Source organism: Melanerpes formicivorus, unplaced genomic scaffold (genome assembly GCF_026170545.1).
Source record: "Melanerpes formicivorus ecotype bairdi unplaced genomic scaffold, bMelFor1.0.p_v2 SCAF_2, whole genome shotgun sequence".
Classification (NCBI taxonomy): Eukaryota; Metazoa; Chordata; class Aves; order Piciformes; family Picidae; genus Melanerpes; species Melanerpes formicivorus.
The window spans coordinates 52,687,994-52,703,288 of record NW_027142354.1 but is presented as its reverse complement, the minus strand read 5'-3'; the positions used below and the strand labels follow the sequence as shown (position 1 = coordinate 52,703,288).

At 46.0% G+C, this 15,295-nt stretch overlaps 1 protein-coding gene across 3 annotated transcripts in view; it reads left to right on the top strand.

The window, feature by feature from the left end:
- Nucleotides 1–15,295, top strand: part of NSD1 (nuclear receptor binding SET domain protein 1) — a 71,259-nt gene that overhangs the window by 46,685 nt on the left and 9,279 nt on the right. For all 3 annotated transcript variants that reach the window (XM_068160807.1, XM_068160817.1, XM_068160797.1), the window contains exons 18-22: nucleotides 1,152–1,421; nucleotides 3,787–3,903; nucleotides 6,905–7,046; nucleotides 7,463–7,569; nucleotides 11,696–11,900. In XM_068160807.1, coding sequence (XP_068016908.1) covers nucleotides 1,152–1,421; nucleotides 3,787–3,903; nucleotides 6,905–7,046; nucleotides 7,463–7,569; nucleotides 11,696–11,900 — 841 coding nt within the window. The remainder of the gene's footprint in view (nucleotides 1–1,151; nucleotides 1,422–3,786; nucleotides 3,904–6,904; nucleotides 7,047–7,462; nucleotides 7,570–11,695; nucleotides 11,901–15,295) is intronic.

Sequence of the window (15,295 nt, the reverse complement as noted above, 5' to 3'; positions counted from 1 at the left end):
TGAATGAACAGTTTGAGCAAGAGATGGGAAGCATCAGAGGAGAACCCAAGAGTGATAGGAAGGTTGGAAGGGGAGGCAGAACTAGGAGGAAGGGGAGGTCGTGTTGAAGAGATTAATCAGGTGTTTCTACAGAGTTTGCTTTTAAACAGAGGAGGAAGGTTAAGGCTAGGCCAGCCTCAGGCTGGCTGCCAGCCTGGAATCTGCGCAGTGGGTGGGACTAAATAAATTGTGTGGGGCTGGAATAGTTTTACTGAATGATCCCCTCCTTTCATTCTGTGTGAGAGGAAAGGGAGCTGATGGTGTTGCTCACCTAGACAAAGAACAGCAAGGAGCTTTTCTTCAGTGTCTCTTTCAAAAGTCCTGACTCTCTGTTGCCTACCTTTCAGCGTCCGCTGCCTTTAACCAAACCCAAAGGACCCTGCTCATGCCACAGACACGCCAGTCGCTTCTCCACCTGGTGCTGCGCTCTGCTTCCCTCTGGAGCGGATTTTAGAGAGCTCCTTGGCTTAACTCTGAGCTCCTCTTTGGGCCTTCCAACCCCAGCCCTGTCTGGTTTTTCATTCATTTCCACCTGCAGGACAGTTGGGTAGGGAGCTAACTGCTTGTGGCCTGGTGTGTAGGTAAGCCCTCTGTACTCTGTCAGGGGCATGCCCGCCTGGTTCTCATAGCGACAGCTGAGAGCACAAACCAGCTTGAAGGTAACAAATTAAAAGACCAGGGCTGTAAGGAAAAGGGCCTGACACTTGGGAGACTGAAAGTGCTTATTTAATGCAGAAAATGGTTTGATGTTGGTCACAGGTGTGGTGTGCACCCAGTGAGAGTGCTGGGCCACCTGGGCAGAATGTAGGCACAGTGGTGATGGGAGTGGGACATTTGACAGCTGCTCCCCCATCCGTCTGGGATCACAGAATACACACTGCACCAGGTGATGCTAATGGGGGACCTGTATCCTCTCTAGCTCTTCCCTCTAATTGTGTACCTCTTGAAATAGTGTGCCCAGAAGTACACACCTGCCTGTACCTGTGTCCTTCTGCCTCTTGCTGTGACTAACCTGCGCTGCAGCTTCTCAGCTCGTAGGCAGGGGTTGAGTACAGAAGTGACTGTCAGGATAACCTGTTCTTAAGAGCTAACATCCCTCGTGTGCATTCAAGGTGAACCGGCCAGTGGGCAAGGTGCAGATCTTCACTGCAGACCTGTCCGAGATCCCACGCTGCAACTGCAAGCCAACAGACGAGAACCCCTGCGGCCTGGACTCGGAATGCATCAATCGCATGTTGCTCTATGAGTGCCACCCCTTGGTGTGCCCTGCTGGGGAGCGCTGCCAGAACCAGTGCTTCTCCAAGCGGCAGTACCCCGAGGTACAGATTTTCCGCACGCTGGCACGAGGCTGGGGCTTGCAAGCCAAAACAGACATCAGAAAGGTACATACTCTCTTTCTGCCTATGATATTTTTTTCCTCTTGTCTCACATCTCTTTTGCTCAGTGTTAGGTTCAACAGATTGGAAAAATTACAACCTTTAATTTCACAGTATCACCAAGGTTGGAAGAGACCTCAAAGATCATCAAGTCCAACCTGTCACCACAGACCTCATGACTAGACCATGGCACCAAGTGCCACGTTCAATCCCCTCTAGAGCACCTCCAGGGACAGTGACTCCACCACCTCCCTGGGCACATTCCAATGGCTAATGACTCTCTCAGTGAAGAACTTTCTCCTCACCTTGAGCCTAAACTTCCTGGAATGCAATGTAGGAAAGAAATGGATGAACTTAACTTTTCTGGTCCTGACGTTTTTGGCTCAGCTAACTTAAGAAAATGGCTTGCATATTGATGTTATCTGCTCCAAGTTAGGAGCAGATGTTAGTCAGTTAGAGGGTAGAAAGGCTCTGCAGAGGGACCTTTGCCGACTGGACAGATGGGCAGAATCCAGTGGGATGGCATTTAACAAGTCCAAGTGCTGAGTGCTGCACTTTGGCCACAGCAACCCCATGCAGAGCTACAGACTGGGGTCGGAGTGGCTGGAGAGCTCCCAAACAGAGAGGGACCTGGGGGTACTGATCGACAGCTGCCTGAATATGAGCCAGCAATGTGCCCAGGTGGCCAAGAAGGCCAGTGGCATCCTGGCCTGCATTAGGAATAGTGTGGCCAGCAGGAGCAGGGAGGTCATAGTGCCCCTGTACTCTGCTTTGGTTAGGCCGCACCTTGAGTACTGTGTCCAGTTCTGGGCCCCTCAGTTTAAGAAGGACATCGAAACACTTGAACGTGTCCAGAGAAGGGCAACAAGGCTGGGGAGAGGCCTTGAGCACAGCCCTATGAGGAGAGGCTGAGGGAGCTGGGATTGTTTAGCCTGGAGAAGAGGAGGCTCAGGGGTGACCTCGTTGCCTTCTACAACTACCTGAAAGGTGGCTGTAGCTGGGAAGGGGTTGCTCTTTTCTCCCAGGCAACCAGCACCAGAACAAGCGAACACAGTCTCAAGCTGTGCCAGGGGAGGTTTAGACTCGAGGTGAGGAGGAAGTTCTTCAAGCGAGTCATTCGTCATTGGAACGGGCTGCCCAGGGAGGTGGTGGAGTCACTGTCCCTGGAGATGTTCAAGAGGGGATTGGACATGGCATTTGGTGCCATGGTCTAGTCATGGGGTCTGTGTTGATAGGTTGGACTTGCTGATCCTCAAGGTCATTTCCAACCTTAGTTATACTGTGATATTGATGTCCTATAGAGTAAGAAAGATGATTGTTTGATCAGTCTGCTTATATGGATGATGGAGTTTATGAATACACCAGATCACTGGCTTGGAAATGGTTCTCAGAATTTCCAGATGGGGAGCAGTGATTATCTGTCCTCTTTTTTTGAGTAGCCAGGCTTTTCCAGCATGAGAATCTCATACCAGAGGCTGAAACCAGGACTTGGCTCTTAAGAAGAATTGTTATCTTGGAGATGGCTGTTGTTATTGCTGAAACCAGTTAAAACACTTTTGTTGTTGTTTGTAAATCCAGAGAATAGTAGTTCTGTGGACACACATCTGTGCTGAGGAAGGAAGAGCATTAAAGAGAGCTCCAAAGCTAAAGAAGAGTGGAATGAAGCAGGACAATTAGCATAGTAGGAGAAAGTCTGAAAAAGTAGTAGGGACAACATGCTATGGGGGAGGACTTGATAGTGGAAGGAAAAATGTCTGTCTTGTCTAGGCTTTGCTGCCTTCTGGGATACATTAAAGGATCTGTCTGTCATTCTATGCATCAGTTTCAGTAGACAGGCTGGAAACACCAAAACTCGGTTATTTAATGGAGGCTTCTATTAGTGGTAGTGAAGCAGAGCTGGGATTCCCTTTGAGTCTGACCTCTGCAGTGCTTCACTGCAGGCAAACTCCACGAATTCCCTGCAGGCCCAGGTGTTCTAGGTGCATCATGCTGTTCAGTGCAGTTGGTCCCCAAAGGGCAATCATTTCCAGATGGATTGCAATTAGGCAGTGCTTTGAGCTTTGCAGCAAAGAGCTGGTTTTGTGGTTTACTTTTTGCTGTCCTGGAGTGTTAATTCTTTCCATAGCACAAAGAACAATCTGATGACCATTGTTGCTTTAATTTATTTAAACTTACTTGCTGAGCATGTGAAACAGATGTATGGTTGAGGGCTCTTAGTGAAGGGCATTGTTCAAATTGGCTGCAAAGCACAGAAGAGTAAAAGGTTTCCACAAAGGAAATGGGAACTAAGTTTTAGCACAAAGGTGGATGCCCCTCCATCCTGGCAGGGAATTTGTCTTGACTTACCAGCTTGCTGGTTTTTCTCTGATAGGGTGAATTTGTTAATGAGTATGTTGGGGAGCTAATTGATGAAGAGGAGTGCCGAGCCCGAATCCGCTATGCTCAGGAGCATGACATCACCAATTTCTACATGTTGACACTGGATAAGGTAGGTGGAAGGAATTTCTTCTTGCCGTCATTCTAGACTTGAGTAAAACAATTGCATGCAAAGCACAACAGTGGTTCTCTCCAGCACATAAAAAATAGAAGTTGCTGATGAGCTGCTCCGCACATCCTCTAAAGAGAGGACTAAAAGAATTGACCTAACATGAAGTAGAGAAGTCTCAGGTTGAGTATTAGGAGCCAAGTCTGAAGCAACCTTTGGGCTTTGTTCAGGAGAGGTGAGGTCTGAGTACAATTGTTTGAGTATCATAGATCCTGCTTCAGCATAATGGGGTGAACGTTGTAACCTCAGGACCCTTCCCAGCAGCTGGATTCTGGAGGGTCTAGAACTCCATGGAAGGCATCAGTCCTCAGATGTATAATTATCAGCCACAGTGAGAGACCCTCATTTAAGTTCGGGTCCCAGGTCTTGCAGATCTTAGTAGAGAGAGAGAGAGGGGTGGAATTAAACCCACGGGCTCCTCAGTGGGTCCTGGAGGCTAAGTTGTTGGTGTGAGGTGAATAGTTTGTCAGGTGCTTTCCACACTTTGTCGCTTGACGTTGAGAAGATTAGAACACCATTGCAGCAGGCATGGGAAGGAGTCAAGTATGGGACAGGATAACAATCTGTTTTCTGAGCCTTCTTTCTTGCTGGAGATGCACACTGACCCTACCTTTCTTCTTTGCCTGGTTGGTGAATGGGAGCAGGAACAAAACCAAGTGTTAGTATCTCTCTTTATAATGAGAAAAATGAATCTCTTGCAGCTGCTCTTCCCTCTCCAAAGCAATCTAACTACAAATGGCAGTGTACTGTATAGAAAGGGACCTTGCTCCTTACTGCTCTTCCTGTTTTTCTTGTATGCATTGATGTACAAGATGTGGGAAATGGTATTTTGCTTTTAAGCAGAAGTTTGGGTCTGGAACCACAGGGGCTGCCTTGGAAGTGTGCTGGTGGAGTGCTTATCCACTGCTGACACCATAGGGTGAGCTGACGTGCAAGGAAGTGGCAGGAACGCTTTCATGGCTGTTCAGGAACCTGAGTGTCTTTGAAGAAGATGGTGATGAAACTGTGACCTGTCATGGATTGAATTGAACCAGCTGTTGTTATCTGTACCATGGCACAGTCATACCAGCTTTTAAAGTGAAAGTGCTAACTGGAGCCAAGTATTATGGGGCTTGAAGTTCAGACTTTCACGTGGGAGGCTTCCTGTTACAGTTGTTGCTTCTGGGTTCCGGGTTCTTGGGTGTTGCTCTTTTCTTCTGGGATGGTGGCAGGACAAGGAGGAATGGGGGAGTAGTTTTCTGGCTTGGGCTTTTGCTTCTGCTCACTGCTGCTTTGCACTGTGATTCTTTTGCAAATAGACGAAGATAATTGTGCATCTTGTACTATGTTCATCTGATTTTTGACAGTAAACTCTATTCTTCTCTCACTTGCTTCTTTGTCTCAATCCCAAGTTTCTGTGTGTTACTTTTCCCTCGCTTCTGTGTTGGGACAGCAGCCAGGTTAACCCACTGGTTCGGTTTGAGCTGTTCGTTCTGTTTCAAACCTTCACGTATATTTTGGCACCCAACTCGTGGCATGAAAAGCCACTGTCTTAATTAAGACAATCAGATTTTGGCAGGAAACAAAAGGATTGAGATAACTAAAAAGAGAGATAAGGAGGGCATTCAGTTAAGGCTTGAAGCTTATTAGTTTGATAAAGGTTTTTTCCCCTGTGCTGTGTTCGCTGTGTTCACTGTGTTGGAGTCTTTGCCTTCTGCTGGCAGCTGCCTCTGGTGTGCTGGCATTTTGTGTATATTCCTTCTGGTGATGAGCTGTATCTCAGGGGAATGGCTTACAGTTCTGATGATCCTCTGTTGGATAGTGGCAGGCCAGGGGTTTTGCAGAGCAGTACAGGACTTTCTCAAGAATTTCACTGAGAGATCTGTCCTGATGCTGAATAATGAGTGGCAGGGTGTATGGGAATGTCTGAGTAAGTTCATAAGGCAGTGGAGTCCTCCAGTGGTTTGGAAATTCACCCCTGCGCAAGTGCAAAATCCTGACATGCTGGTGAAATATTTGGAAAGAGTTTGTTGTCAGCCTGTGAGTTCCTGAGAGAAACAAATCATAGCAGTGTGTTGGGGATTAGCACATGCATATCAAAATCTCATCAGTGTTTAGAGTGCTCAGGAACAAGAGAAGGTCTCTGGGCCAGCAGATGTGGCTGCAGCAGAGAATCTGCCTGTGCCAGTACCATCTCCCCCTGTATGGAAAAGGAAACCTAGGGGGAAGCAGCTTTTTCTTCAAAAGATAAGGACAAACAAGGGCCATCATGGGAACAAGAGAAAGATCCAGAGCTGCTCTAGCAGTTCTTATCTCTGGATTTGTAGGTGAAAGCTCAGAGCCAAGAGAAAGCTGACTGAAAAGTCTGCCCCTTATGCAGGGATAATACAGGAAGAGGAATGGAATAACATATTACAATATCTAATGCTTCCCTCTGGGGACTTTCCACCCCCTCAGGAGGAGTTCCATCTCTGGTGTAACCTACAACATAACTTCAGGACCCTTCTCAGCAGCTGAATTCTGGAGAGTCCAGAAGTCAGGTGTACAATAATCAGCCACAGTGAGAGACCCTCATTTAAGTTCAGATCCCAGGTCTTGCTGATCCTAGTAGAGGGGGGTGGAATTGAACCCGCAGACTCTTCAGTAGTTTTGTCAGGTGCCTTCTGCACTGTGTTACTCTGATCTGTCAGCCCCAGCCAGAGACATCAACTGGCATCTATCAATTGTCCAGGCAGCACAGCCCCACCTGTCCCTTACACTGGGTTAAAACACAAACATTCATGTTCAAATTCTGGTGCTTTGCAAGTCTCATCAGTTGCTCTCTGTTGTACTTCTCACTGCTGTTTGTGCTTTCCTGGTACAGTGGTACCTGTGCTGTGAGGGCTTGAGGAGGTAAGGGCAGCTCATTAAATGCATTTTTCTGTAGTTTTTGTTTTGTTATGGTGTGTTCTGTTTGCAATCCCAGGACCGGATCATCGATGCTGGGCCGAAGGGCAATTACGCTCGGTTCATGAACCACTGCTGCCAGCCAAACTGCGAGACTCAGAAGTGGTGTGTGAACGGCGACACCCGCGTCGGGCTCTTTGCACTCGTGAACATCAAAGCTGGTAAGGAGCCCCTCTCTGTCACCTGCTGGAGTGCTGCTGTAAGGAAAGGGGAGGGTTTGCAGCTCCCTGGGAAGATACTTTTGTTTTCACTTGGGCAGTCGTGAGGCTTACTTAACAGCAGCACTGACACAATGAAACACATCCATGGTGTAAATGGAGGTTCCTAGTTGTAGTTTGAAGAGTGAAATAATAGAACCAAACATGCCACAGCATGAGGTCAGATAACCATTTTGGCTGTAGCACATGGTAGGAGTGTGAATTTTCATTGCACACAGATCTATAGGGAGATTACTAATTGGTGTCCTGGTGTAGTTGTGACAGTCAGTTGTGGTGGTGTGTTTCGAAAGTGCTTCTACTTCAGCAGTGCACCCATAGTTCGTTACAAATTGCTTGGTTTTGATCTGCTTCTGTGCCAGGGACTGAGCTGACTTTCAACTACAATCTGGAGTGTTTGGGAAATGGAAAGACCGTTTGTAAGTGTGGTGCCCCAAACTGCAGTGGCTTCCTAGGAGTACGGCCAAAGGTAGGATGCCTCCTTTAAGTTTTATTCTTGCCAAGCATCTCTCTGCATCTCTCTGCATCGGTTTTTGCAGAGACCATGGTCTCTGTGACCATGAAAACGCTGCTTGAAGCGAGTTGAATATCCATGTTTACATTCTGAGAATGCAGGTCTGAGATGAGAATTATTGGAGTTGCTATAAATGAGAGGAGTTTGTGTTTTACAACAAAAGAGTAAATGAAATACTTTTTTTTTCCTCCCCCCCCCCGAATTTTCTGCTTAGTGGTATGACAATTTCCATCACTTCAGAGGGGAAATTGGCATGGAAAACACTTCCATTAGATAACTAAGAAACTCTAACTCAGCCTGTTTCCCGGAGTTAAAGGCCTGATAAATTGTGAGCATTTGCTGGAAGGCCAGCAAACTTCAGCATTCCTTCAGACTTGGGGTTGCTTCTGATCCAGAAGGCTTCTACATCACTATCTTCCATGCAGTGGGAAAGTTCTTGGAGTTTATTTCTCCTTTTAGTTAAGCAACTGAACTGCACAAATCAGACAGGAGTAAGAAATAAGTCAGCTGGTAGAAAAATGCCTAGCCTTCAGAATTCAGTGGCTTTTGGGAGTTTCGTGGGGTTTAACTATAATGTGACAGTAACAGGAGTTGATTTCAGTTACCAGTGAGCTGGGTTCTCGCTGGGAAAACAAAGTAACAGGAGCAGTTGGCTGAGTTCCCAGCTGTCACCAGCTAAATATGTCTCAGCTGTTGGTTTCTTTCAAGACATTCACCAAATCTGTCTGTAATCCTGCTCTGGCATGTGGATACTGGCAGCTGGTTTACCCACACTTCAGGATTAAAAGCTCCAGCAGTGCAGTTGTTAAGTGCCATTAACATACCGGCAAGGTTTGGTGAATTCTCCAGAGAGCTTAGTTCTGCAGAAAAATCAACTTAAAATAAAACAAAAAGTGATGGCCTCAAAAGCTTGACAGATGAGGGAAATTACACATCTGATGTATTTAGTTCCTTTGTGGGTTGTGATTCAAAGTTCAATTGATTGTGTTATACATGGCTTGACTGTCACTTTTGCCCTGAAATCGCAGGTCTCATGATGGAAATCGGAGAAAGGTGCCCCTTAGTTGGCATTAATGTTCCAGGGTGATGCCTGAGGCAACTCATTCCATCTTGATGAGATGGGCTAAGAAAGGATACTCAAGAAAACAGTACCTTGGGGGGCTAGTCGTGTGGGTTTTTTCAAATTCCTCTGGCAATAGATGCATTTATAAGCTTCCTGAAGAAGCTGATTGTACTGGAGTTCACCCTTAAAAGTGCCCTTTCTAACCGGGACTGTGGAAGAAAGCTTGGGAGTCTATTGTACTGCAGTGAACAAGTGGGAATCGCTTGGTCCAGCTGTTAGACTTTGCTTAGACATTCAAATTAGCTGTGAAAGATTTTTCTTGTTCTCTTTGTAATTAGCTGGCCGACGCTGAGAGTAGGTGGAATAGTTTTAAGTGGAGTGATTTCACTGTCTGCGTTTTCAATGAGAAGAAAGGCTTGACTTGTCCCCATTGTCAGTGGGAGTGATGGTTTGAAAACGGAGACATCCACATGTGAAGGGGAAGAAAACAATCAGGAGATGTAACTCCCTGGAGGCAGGACAGTTGGATAACCACCCCTGATGAATTCTGAAATCCTAGGTCTGGAGATAAATATTTTAAAATATTTTGGTGGTTTTGGCTTTATTCTTGATAGGAGAGTGGTGAAAATAGTGCCCAATATTTATGCTGAATGAATGTGACCGTTTGAGGCTGTGCCTTTAAGAAAGGGAATATGGTGGACGGAAGTTGGTAAACGGAAAGAATAATCTAAACTAATTTCATTGGAAGAGTGGGAGGAAGCACCTTCTGAACTGGGAGTGAACTGGGCATTCCAGCACTTCTATCTTCAGTCTTGCTTCCGCCTCTTCTTCAGGCAACAGCTTTCTGTGCTGGGCTTTCTGCCAAGGCTTCGGCCTTCAAACTGACAAACCTGATAAGGCCTGTATTAACTGCTTCCAATTAGCACAAAACTGCTTTTAACTTCTTTCTTTCTCTTTCTCTCTCTTTTCTGACCTACTCTGGGGAAAGGGGGGGGAGAGAGGGGAGAGCGGAGGTGGGGAACCCCCCTCTGCAAGGGGGGTTACTCTCATTTCTGTGTTACTTTATTGTATATCTTTGTATATATTGTAGATATTGTAAATTTATATATATTCCCCTGCATATCCTACATTGCTTTGTAAATATACAGCTCCACTGCTTTGCTAATTCAGCTTGAGGTTTTTTTTCCTTTCCCTTCAATTTTCTTTCCCTTTACCTTACAAGGGGGAAGGGAGGAGGCTTCTTGGCCTTACCCTTCCAACCCCACCACAATGAAGGATGAAAAAATTGCTGTGTAGGCATTGTCTCAGCACATAGATATTCTGCATGGAGAGCACATTTGTACACAAATATGCATGGAAAACTGCATAAAATCTAGTTCTTGTCTGTTCAGGTAAACAAGACTGGTAGTGCTTTGCTAAGGTCACTGACTGGGGAGAGGTAGTTTCATCCTTGTGGAGTTGAGTGTTTGGTACAGTGGGAGGTTAAGCTTAGATAGGATTGTCACCGTTTGAGGCTGTGCCTTTAAGAAAGGGAATATGGTGGACGGAAGTTGGTAAATGAAAAGAACAATCTAAACTAATTTCATTGGTAAAGTGGGAGGAAGCACCTTCTGAACTGGAAGTGCAGGAAGGTATCCTGGGCACTCCGGCACTTTTATCTTCAGTCTTGCTTCCGCTTCTCCTTCAGGCAACAGCTTGCAGCTCCTGGGCTTTCTGCCAAGGCTTCGGCCTTGAAACTGATAAAGGCCTGTATTAACTCCCTTTAGTTTAGATTGTTCTTTTCATTTACCAACTTCCGTCCACCATATTCCCTTTCTTAAAGGCACAGCCTCAAACGGTGACAAGGATCTGTGCTGGGGGCTTAGGAAAATGGTCTGAGGACCTAGCTTGGGATGGGGTTAGGGGGTGACAGACAGTGATGATGGAAACCTTAGTCTAAAGGAGAAATTATTTAAGCCATTTAGCTGCCAGTCTTGGAACCAGTTGTGATTATTTCATTACTGCCTGTAACAGCTTCGGAAGCGTGGTGACTCACCTGTACTGATGACACAGAGGTGGTGATGTCATCGAAGTGGGAGAAGGAGGGGATGGGGCAGCTGCAAGGAGTGAGGTTCACTGGGAATGGGCTGGAGTTGAGAGATTAACTACACCAGGGTACACACCTGGAGGGTGATAGCAGAAACATATCTGCCATGAGAAGGTCATCATGGAGCAGTCACGGTGGGGAAGGAGCTATTGTGCAATTCAGCTGCCACAGGCTGAGCTGCTGTTGTGACGCAGCAGTGAAAAGGCAAATGCTGATGGTGCTTGGGGAGGGATTTCTTGGGCTTTGGGAGAAGAGTCGATGTCATTGTATGGGAAGTAGCACATATAATTCTGTAACCTGTGAGAAACAAACTCAATAGGGGCAGAGAAAAACCATCAGGAGGGCTGAGGGTGCAGACTGTGGCAGTGTTTGGTGTGTGAGTAGTAGTGTACGTCCCAGTGTTTTTTTCAGGGGAAGAGGAAAAACTTCTGCCAGAAAGAATAACACTGACATGAGAACAAATAGATCTAAACTGATCACAGATAAACTCGGACTGAAAGTGGGGAGAGGGGTGAGGAGTGTCAAAAAGTGCAGAAAGGCCTGAGAGCAGCTTCTTAGGAGTCATGGGTTCCAGGTGACCTGACTGCTTTGACTGAGAACCTGAATATTCTGTGAGAGATGGCACAAGCTCAGTGACACTAGGCAGCCCTAGACTCTATATTCCACTGTTGCTACTTGTTTATATCCCATGCTTAACCAGGTTTTTGTGTAGAGCTTCCAGACTCTTTCAGAAAACAAAAGCACACACCTCATTTTCTGTAGTAAAACAGTTGCCAAATATTAAGAAGCTCTGCAGAGATGCTGCATACATTTCAGGTATGGCTGGCAGTGCAACTTTTATTTGCAGGATTTGCAATTTTCTCCACTGTAGCAGAAAGTGAAGAGATGGAAGGGGCAGAGACCTGCATTAACTGACACTGTCTGACCCACAGAGCCAACCCACTGTCACTGAGGAAAAGTCCAAGAAGCTAAAGAGACGGCCGCAGATGAAGCGCCGGTCGCAGGCGGAGGTGATGAAGGAGCGAGAGGATGAGTGCTTCAGCTGTGGGGACGGGGGGCAGCTGGTTTCTTGTAAGAAGCCAGGCTGCCCCAAGGTATACCATGCGGACTGCCTCAACCTGACCAAGAGACCTGCAGGTCAGTGCTCCACACAACTGAGCTCTGCTTGGGTCGCAGCGCTGGCTTCAGGTGTCCCAGGCACTGCAAACCACCTTGCACTCACTTCACGGTGTCATAAAATTTAGAGAGGTCTTTCAGACTTGTACTCACTTGTGTCAGTAGTACTCTGGTTTGCACCCCACTGTGACTGCAAAAAGAGGAACTGCTGAAAAGGGAACTGCTCCTAGCCTAAGAAGTGGTGTTTGTTAGCTGACCTCATCCTGGCAAAGCATAGCCCCCACTTTAGCTGTGGCCTGAGGTTCCTCAGATTCCCAATTTCCCAAATTTGAAGACAGTTAGATGAATTGAAGGGTGAGGAAAAGTGCTGGTGGAAAATAGGAGTTAGAGAGGAATGTGTTAGATGCCTGAATAGCCAGGAGCTCACAGGGAGGAGAATGGTATCGAAGCATATCCTAGTTTGAGGTGAAATGAGGGCAGAAATAATGAAATCTATAGGGAAAGAAATCTTGAAAGAGTACTTCTAGTTGTATGCAGAAGAATAGACTCCCTGTATGAGTCATAAAACAGCTTCCAGCTTCTTAGTAGCTCAGGATATGCAAAACAGCATCAACTCGAGGGAAAGATTTAAGTTACATTTAAAAGCCTTAAAGGAGTTGGTTAAGGGGAATGTTTCCTCTGTTGTTACAGTTTGTCTTGGTTACTGAAGGAGTTTCTGTGACTTTGGGGTGTTCAGGTTTAATGCTCAGAAAGGGAAAAAGGTTGACCTGGGTCTTGGTAGGCCAGCTAGCCTGTTTTCTGCCAGGCCAGAAGGATGGGAAAGCTGGTAGGGGATCAAGCGACAAAGGATTAAATGCTAAGAGTATCATCAATGCTAGGTGACAAGGTTCTAGGTAGCAAAACTCATCCAACCTAATTTAGGGATTTTTGCTAAAATAATTAATGTGGTTAGTAGAGGTAGCTGCGTTGAAGGTGCTGTAAATATTTTGATTCAATACTATAAGCATTTTCATGATTACTACCTGTGCAGCTCTGTACAGTGTTTTCTGAACACATCACTCAGCGGCTAGCGAAGAAACATGGAACCAAGCAGTCCCTGAAAGTAGCTGCTCAGAGAGTCATTGCAACAGAGTTTTTATCAGTATGCCACAGGGAGCCAGAACTGGGCATTCAGCACTTCTAGCTGAAAATTGGCAGAAGGTGCACGAGGCTGGTAATCATGTTTTGTAGATGACAGAATTGTGCGTGCACGTGAGTTGTGGGGAGAATAGGCTGCTTGTACAGAAGAACTTGCATTGCTCATTGAACAAATGCTGTAACAGAGCCAAGTGAAAGCCAGTGGGAGTGCAGGTAATTCCCATGGAACATCACCATTCTGGCTGGCAAGGAAGTCCCAAGTATCACCTTTCTGTCCAATTTTGTGTGCTAGGATGTGGCACTTTCTGTATCCTGGCAGTATTTAATAGGCTTTGAAGTCTCCAATAAAGGAAAGTTTAGCCTTTGGCCTGTTTGCCTGTTTTCCATTTAAAAAGTTTCTCTTAATAGTTAGATTGGAAAGAAACAAAAGGCTGCCATCTCTCACGCTTCCTTGTATTTTTTTTAACATACTGGGAGGCTGTGGTCTCCTTAGTCCCTTTTCTGGCTTAAACAAACACAGCCTCTCCTTGCAGCTCTTATTTTCTGTGTTCTTGTGCTTTACATACAATTTCTCAGGAAAGGAGATTTGACTTGTTTTGCAAAAATAACTTGGGTGTTTGTGGTTCCACTTGAGTCCTCCTTTTGAAATACTTGCTTTATTTCTTCTGCTTTGCACAAGTCTTCATTTAATTGCACCTTGCTGGTGCAGGAGCATCTGTCCAGTTTAAATTCTTGAGCCAAACCAGATTTTTTGCAGTCCTTGGTAGCCTTGTTGGTATTGACCTGTTTCTTGTTTCTGTAAGAGTATTTGCTCTTCTGCTTCCAGAAGCTTTAAATTAAAATGCAGACTAAAATAGACTTCTGAAGGATGTCTTTGGAAATGCCTCACCAGTTTGCTCAAGAGCATTAATAGTTGGGTTTTTGGAATGACTTTGTCAGTTGTAGCTATTTTGCTCTTTTTACACACAGGCTCTTTTCATAGCCTGCTCCTTAGAGTGTCCTACAGGACATGAAGGGTTCAGCACTTTTCCCCAAATGTTTCCTCTGCCATAGGCATTGCTGTCAAGTAATTGTAACATGCAAACAAGAAAGAAAATTCCTAATTATGTGATCTTACTTCCAAGAGCTCCTGGCTGTCTCTGGAGAGGCTGCTTATTCATTAGGCATTTTATCCTGTCAAAGACCATTAGAGTGGTTTGATGGGATTCATCCTTCCTCCAATATACTGGCAGGTTTTGACTTATTTTCCCTCCATACAAATGACCTCTATTATTATAGTCCCAGAATCTTTCCAGTGGTCAAAGTGAGTATTAAGTGTGGCTCTGGGTTGCTAATGGTGTGTGGGGAGCAGCTAGAGCCTGTTCTGCAGCATTGTTGAGGCTGGGACAGGAAGAACCATGTGTGATGTTAAACATCCCCTCTCTGAAAAGGATGCTGAAAAATCAGACAAGACACAGAAAAACAGTGTACGTATTTTGAGACCGGAACAGAAGCCTTGGACTGGCTTCAAAGGAGGTGAAAAACATGCTATGTGTTGTCTTCAACCCCAGGGGAAAACAGCATGAGGGAGGGGAGTGGAAAGCTGATGTGCATGGAGAAATGCTCACATCTGCTCAGTGCTGTTCTGCATCTGCATTCCCTTCCAGCCTCCCTGGAAAAGAGCTGGTAGCCAAAGCCACAGGTATGTAGGCTTGGTTCAGGGAGGCCAGGAAGTGCTCTGGCCCTGTGTCTGAGGTTGCCCTGTGTCACCCTTGTGCTGGCCTGTGTGAGGACTGCTCTGCAGAGAGCTCTCACCACAGCACTGCAGGGAGCTGGGTGACCATGGGCATATGAGCTGTTAGGGGAGCGTGGGGCAGGAGGTATATTTGGAAAGGCAGCTGATCTTGGTCCTATGGCAAGAGGCCAGGAACTTGGCATTTTGTATCCTTGTGCAAATGGCCTCACTGTTCCTTGTGTCCTTAAACTGGTGAGAAGCATTTGGTAGAAATGGCTGCAGCCTTGGCTGGAGGAGCAGGGGAACTGAAGCAGTGAAGTCATCTACAAGTGAAAAAAAGCAGCAATATCTGAAGTGTAATGTTGGCTTTTTCCTACATGATGGTGTTGATACTGATGGTGAACAGATTCCATGTGGATGTGGAGCTCCCCAGGAGCAGTTTGACTGTGTTAGGTGTTTATCATGGCCAAATGCCATGACCAAGTTGAGGAAGCCTTTAGGTACAGAGACAATAGAAACTTACTCCCTTGTGACCAGTGCTTTCTCACTTCTTCTTTCTGATAAA